Source organism: Mus caroli, chromosome 11 (genome assembly GCF_900094665.2).
Source record: "Mus caroli chromosome 11, CAROLI_EIJ_v1.1, whole genome shotgun sequence".
NCBI classification, from domain to species: Eukaryota; Metazoa; Chordata; class Mammalia; order Rodentia; family Muridae; genus Mus; species Mus caroli.
The window spans coordinates 27,238,344-27,245,443 of NC_034580.1; the positions used below are offsets into that span (position 1 = coordinate 27,238,344).

General features: G+C 48.5%; 1 protein-coding gene across 1 annotated transcript; it reads right to left on the reverse strand.

Annotated features, from left to right (window-relative positions):
- Nucleotides 1-396: 396 nt before the first annotated feature.
- On the reverse strand, nt 397-6,512 carry Bod1 (biorientation of chromosomes in cell division 1). The gene is made up of 4 exons (XM_021177472.2): nt 6,114-6,512; nt 3,855-3,979; nt 1,949-2,145; nt 397-1,098 (listed from the first exon to the last, which is right to left on the reverse strand). The coding sequence occupies exons 1-3, from the start codon at nt 6,510-6,512 to the stop codon at nt 1,950-1,952; spliced, it is 720 nt and encodes a 239-aa protein (XP_021033131.1). The 3' UTR covers nt 397-1,098; nt 1,949.
- Nucleotides 6,513-7,100: the final 588 nt, after the last annotated feature.

Here is a 7,100-nt window from a genome sequence, read left to right on the forward strand (position 1 = left end):
TCACTGGGACCCACATAGTAGGAGAGAACAGTATCTCCAAGCTGTCTTCTGACTGCCACACACGCAACCTGACCTTCTTGCCCCACCCCACACTACCCTAGGTCAATAACTAACGTATGAGAAAGAGAAAAGGAAAAGAAATACAAGCCTTGGGCTCCTCAAGTCTTGTCCTTAGCTATGCAGGGACAATGGTTCTCATCCAAGCTTGAGCTGCATCGTAACAGGCAAACCACTGCCTGCCCCACCAGCTGCCCCGCCCAGCCTGAATCAGGTGCTTCTAAGTTGCAGACACCAGTATTTCCTTCTCATCAAGTCCTATGTGGTATAGAGAGACAGGGGGCAGGTAGAGGAAAGGGGGTCCCCTCCACAAACAAGGCTCTAAGGTTCTGTTGAGGCTTTAGGGAAAGATCGTCAAACAACTTTATTGTAAAACATCCACTATTTATTATCAGTTTTTTTTTTTCTAAAAACACAAACATGAGAACTGAGCACAACATCCAGAGTGACTCATCCCTGCGGATGGGGAGATGCCAGGACAGAAGCTGTGCAGCTTTCCATGCACCCCAAGTCTCAGCTTCCTCACTCACTCCAGGGCTCCAACAAGGAAAGGAAACCACTAAGATTCCCAAGGATTCACAGGAAGGTCACAACAACCTTAAGGCTACTGATGCTAACTGCCACACACTGCAGTCTGTAACTCTAGCACATCAAAACCCACCACCAAACAGCTGCTCCCACCGACCCTCGCTGTCCTGACCAGCTAGCCTCCAGCCTGGCTTCTGCACACCACAAAATGCCAGCGCTGACATCCACATGCAGTGTCTGTGTTCAAGTATAAAAGTTCGTTCGGGACAGCCCATGTCACTGTAGTGCATAAACCTCTGTAGTGTCTACTGGGGTCACACCCTTCGACAGGCTGGTCAAAGGTGACACAATCCATGAGCACGTACAGGTAACTGTCCCACCACCAAACTTGCTCTCCATCTGATGTCAAGGCCAAAATCTTGACATTAGTAATGACATGGCCGCCTAAGTTATATTCGTATGAAACAGGAGTCCATTGCTTAAGTAGAGCTTTCCAAAGGTACCGGGCAAATTCTAAAAAAAAAAAAAAAAAAAGACAATCATGTCAAAATGCTTTTGTCAAAGGTCCATATTCAATAACTTTATGTTCCTTAACAACGTATTAATGAAATGAGAGAGATTTAAAATGAATACTCTACACTCCATGATGGATCAAGGACCTCTCCAAGAGGCACAAGAAGACAGCCCCACTGGTACTGCCCTACGACAGCCAGTGCTCTTGCAACCTCTAATCAGCCATGCTCAAAGGCCTTGCTCAACAGCCTGCCTCCCTCCCTCCCTTATTACTAACAGTGTCTTGGAGACTCACAGGAGAGCACTAGCAGCTCCCTGGGGGTGGGGTGACAACAGGTAAGAGAGGAGTCTGCTCATACAGTGGCTTTCCTCTACCTGCCGCCATCTCCTCATACAACACATGACTTGTCAAGGACAAGGACCACATTTATCTCTCTATCTCCAGCTAATCTTAAAGTTAGATTAAATCCTAAACCTGAGACAAAGGGAACAGAGCGGCAGGTAACTGAGAAACCACACTTGGAAATGATGCTTGACTTCATGTGAAAACTGCAAATGTCAACCAGTATCAGAGCTACGTGTAAGCAATTTCAGAGAGGATGACCAACACATGAGTTCCCTGTGTAAACCAGCTGCCACAGTGGTTTCTGATGAGGACCATGAGGCTCTCTGTTGACTTGGATGCGTGGCTCCGCTGGTACAGAGTACACTTGAGAGCGTGTGAGTGCTGAGTTCCGTGGGACAGCCACTCTTCTGAATAGGTGTGATGCATGGCTTCTAATCACAGCTTAGCCCTTTTCTAACCATTTCACACAGCAACCAGGCAGGGAGGACAGAGGGTGTACCAGACCTTAGGAAGCATCCTGGGATGGTGCTGGAGGATCCTGGCTTTCAGGTTCTGGAGGCGGAGCTGGCACAGCTTCTTTTTTCTGGGCAGCCAGGAACTCATGGATTGCTCGCTCTATCTGTGGCCTGAAGATGTGGTTTAGTTTGGGGTCTACCACCTGGGAAATGATCCTGTCCACTCCTGCTTCCAACATACCTGACCTGTGGGGATAAAACAAACCACTGTGATTTAGTTCTTGAGAGTTCTCCTTTGGACCAATGTGTTCCAAGTGTCCAGTAAACATCCATTTTCCCCAGGGTTTAGGCTACTGGTTTTTCATCTGAAGGGATTCAGAGCCGACTGCTACCTACCATCCCTAATGCAGCTCCAACTTTGTACAAAGGAAGGAGACAAATCAGAGCAGACTGCCCCAATGGCCAATACATGTGACACAAGGCAAAAGCGAGCCTGGCCTCAGGTATGGAGTGAAAACTGCAGTCATAATGTCAAAGGCAGCAAGACCTTGTTTTGTCTCCATTTTCTTCAGCATTTATACTTAGCAGCAAGAACAGAAATGGTTTCCAGCAGCAATGCAAACATCCAACACAGCCCAGACAACAGAGATTTGTGACGACTGGTAAGAAGCATAAAGATTAGACACACAGTGTGTAGCTACTCAGTAAAGGATGGCTTCTGAGCCACCAGAGCTCATCCCGAGAAAGGGAGCAGCAATACCACACAGACCAGAAGACAGCATGGGAACCTTTAGATGCCATACTCTCCTGACACACAGGACTTTACACGGGTGTAATCATCTTTATTTACAACACTCCAATTTCAGTGGCCATGAGCCACACGAGTACTAGATTGTCAACAAAAATCATTCTCTATTTTTAAAGTCTTTTAAGTTTCAAAAATCACTGCATTGTCAAAAGTTTCAAGGAAATATATAAAGAGGCTCATATATTCTATTCTTACGCCTCTGGTGTTAGCACCTTGCAGGACACACTACAGTATCAAAACTAGGAAGATGGTACCAGTATCCAGACTGTAATAGATTACCTGCATTAACCCAGCCTTTCTTTGTGTTGCTGTAACAAAGTAGCTGAGGTTGGGAAATGTAAAGAGGTGTACCTAGCTCATGATGCCAGTGGCTAGAAAGTGCTAGCAGCACAGCACACTCTGCTCAAGTCCCTATCTGTGTTTCAGCATGATGGTGATCACATGCATGCCTAGTGAGAAAATCAGCTGAATTCACCCATTTTTTATTTTCTTTCCTTCTCTAGGAAGGTCCCACTTCCTGAGGGCCGGTCTGGAACTCACTACATAACCAAACCTGCTTGGTTTTCCTAACAGTCTTCCTGCCTCAACTTCTGAGTGCTGGGATGACAGGAGCATGGCATCACACTTGGCTAAACTCAACAACTGATTCTCAAAGAACTAATTCAGTGCCACAGGGGAGAAGGCCCCATGAGCTGAACCTCTTCTGCCAGCTCCCACCTTAACAACACTGGGGACCAACCTCTAACATAAAGGCCTCTGGGGGATACAGCACAACGTTACTGCATGAGTTTCTTAGGTCTACACCAATATAACTAAGAGCCTATGCTTTGGCTCTCCCAGTCCAACTGCCTACACGTCTTTGGCAGCCACGCCTGCATGCATCTCTGCACTATCAGCAAATGCAGTCATATCAGTCTTCCAAGATTTGCTTTTCTTATAATTCGCCGATGTTTCAAGAGCTACCACCAAATGCACACAGCTAGGAATGACCCAGAGTGAGCAGCCGGCACTCCAGAGCTCTGCTCACCATCTCCCTGATGCACAAGACAGCAAGATGGCTACAAAGCACCACAGACCAGGACCCCTATGAACTTGTGGGCAGCCTGTGTAGCATTCACGCTGGGGCCTCCACCTTTTCTCTACTTACTGAACCACGCTCTGCCTCAGCCCATTTCGCAACTGGTTCTTGTTCATTGCAGGATTCCATTCCTGTTTGTCCAGATGTGTTGACACGAAATTATCCACCTTCTGCCTCAGGTTCTGGTAAGCTGGCTAAGACATTCATTCAGAAGAGTGTTAGTGTGTGTGCCAATGTCCTGGCACTGAGCCATTCAGGAAACTGCTTTTCAGAGAAACATATCTTCTCCTTTAAACACACTCCCACCCAACCTCAGCCTTCACCTGCAGTACAGCCGCCATGAGGCAACAGCCAGCAGGGTGCCTGTCTTGTAGTGGCTGGGCACAGTGCAGGGCTCTGTCTATATATGTCAATCTACTTAAAAAAAAAACAAAACGTATTTATTATGTATATTAAGTATAGAGTGTGTGTATGCCTGCAGGCCAGAAGAGGGCACCAGATCTCATTATGGGCTACCATGTGGTTGTTGGGAATTGAACTCAGGACCTCTGGAAGAGCAGTCCTAACCTCTGAGCTCTCGCTCCAGCCCTTAAGCCAATCTACTTCTAAAGAAACTCCACGAGAGGAAACCCTATTAGTACTATGCTGCCCTCATTTTTTTACATTAGACTTTCAGGCTTAAAAGAGGAAACAAAGGTGCCCTCTGTCTCCATGTGGCCAAGGAAAGATGCAAGCTGCTTCTGGAAGGAACAGGGTTTGAGGCCAAGCACTGACTTCTTACAAGTCACCTGATTTCTACGTGTCAGTAATTTCCATCCCTAAAATGCAAACACTCCTGTCTGCTTGACTCACAGTGAATGTTCACGGTAGTATACCAAGGAAAGGCCCCTCCAAATGAAACAGCCACCCAAGCCTCAGCAAGAGTCCCTACAGCTACAACCAAGGGAATTCTGTGAAGAGTTTCCAGGAAAGCTGTGACCCTCAAAGGAGCCTGAGGCACTTAGTCTAAATCCTCTTTCTTAGAGCTTAAGAACAAGACTAGGAAATTACCTAGTGAGTACAAGGAATGTTCTGAGCCCCTGACCTCCTTCTCTCCAACTGGAGGCAGATAATACCTCCTCACCCCATCCTTGGTGAATGGCATGTCAGTGTCCGCGTGGCTCTGGTCGCTCTACGAGAACATGGAAGCAGGAAGGATGGCCTACCTGTGCAGATTGTGGCCTAAGACGTGTATATGTAGGGCAGACTTTACCCCACATCAAAGCCGTAGGACAGGCCCCAGCAGCCTGTAACTGACAGCTGAGCCCCAGCTGAGGCCTACTGGACCAGCTTGCTTGGGTGACTCACAGCCCTGACAGCATGAGGAGCAACCACTACCCTGAGGAGCCCTCTCAGTCAGCAAAAAGGCTCCTAACTCCACACCTTAATCTTGGCAAGCAAGTTTTGTAATGGGAAAGGGAATGTTCTGGCTACTATATACCTGCCCCGTGACACACATTCCAAAGTTTCCAAGTGAGGTGAATTAGCATTTTGTTTAACGGTAGACTGGCCTTTGGCACTGGATCTAACCTAGCCATTAACTCCATTTCAATTAGTTAAATGGAAAAAAAGAAGGCGCTGATTCGACAGCTTATCCCAATTTGACCTCAAACAAGTCTGCAAATGATTCAGCTGGGGAAAGGGACTATTAACGTGCAGTCCCATGCAGCCAGTGCTAAAAATCACCTCCCAGGTGAACAGGGGAATGGGTGGAGCTTCTAAAGTACTCTGCCTTTCCCAAGGGTTGTAAAACACAAGTTTCTTGGGTATGGAGTGGGTACACGTGTGCAGCCATTAAAGAATCTTCAAGTTCAGAAAAGCGACAGAACTATAAATGAATAGATAGATAGATAGATAGATAGATAGATAGATAGATAGATAGATAGATAGATAGATAGATAGATAGATAGATAGATAGATAGATNAAATGAATAGATAGATAGATAGATAGATAGATAGATAGATAGATAGATAGATAGATAGATAGATAGATAGATAGATAGATAGATAGATAGATAGATAGGTAGATAGGTAGGTAGGTAGGTAGGTAGATAGATAGATAGATAGATAGATAGATAGATAGATAGATAGATAGATAGATAGATAGACTTAAAAATCACAGCTGGTAAGGCCTCCGGTGTCGGGTGTGCACCACTCAGAAGATACCGGTAGTGCCCCGCGCAGCGCGTCCCTGCCAGGCTCCCGAGGTGCCTTTTGTTTTACTCCGGGCTCTGGCACGTCGAAGCAACTGGATGGTCCGCCCCCCTTGGTCCCCCGACGCCCAGGTACCTTAGTGTCCACGTCGGCCAGGCAGTCCCGGCGGAAGCTGTCAAACAGCCCACGGCTCTTGAGCTGCTCCACTATGAGAGCGATGAGCTGCGGGTCTCCCGGAGGCAGCGAAGCGGGATTGACAGGGCCGCCCGCCCCACTCGAGCCCCCGGCCGGTCCCGAAGCCTGGCCCGCCGCGCCTGCTCCCGCACCGTCCGCCATGGCCGCACCCCGCGCCCGCGCCGGGCCCCGCGCTCCGCTGCTCCTCCGGGAGCCGCGGGCAGAGCTGCGCAGACACGGAGGGGCCCACGGAGGCGGCGGCGACGGAGGCGGCAGGGTGGGAGGCGGCGGGGACCACGGCGCTCCCCGCTCGCCGCGCTGCCGGCGCTCGTCTAATGGCGTCACCGACGGCCTTTGCATTGTGGGACGGTTGGTTTCCTGGAGCCATCGCCTATGTTCTTATAGCCCGTGTCTGGCCGTTAGAAACTACAACTCCCGGCAGGCTGTTGACTCGCTCGCGCTAGTTTGCAGGACAGCTTGGGAATTGTAGGCTCAGAACCTACCCAGTCACGGCAGCCCTCCCAAATCAGACCTCCGCGTCACCGGCAGAGCTGATTAAAAGATAGAGTGTATCCTTTAACGACTGTGATTCAGCAGCTCTGTTTCTATGCCTGGCAGCCTGTGCTTTTGACAGTCGCTCCATTCCCACGATCCCCTTAAATAATGTGATCTGGAAATTTTGGTTAACAATGGGTTAATCTTATTGTTTTGACAAAATTAATTTTTACTTTTTGTGTGGCAGGGAGGGGCGGTGGAGCGTGCGACAGCGCACTTATGTGGAGGTCAGAGGACAACTTGGGACACACTGGTCTCTCCTGTAATGTAGGTGGTGGGATCGAACACGTATCCTCCAGCTCAGTGGCAAGTGCCTATACCCTCTCAAGCTCTCTAACCTGCCTACTAATCAAACTTCTGTTCAAAAGTTTGTACCCTTCTGCCTGATTAATA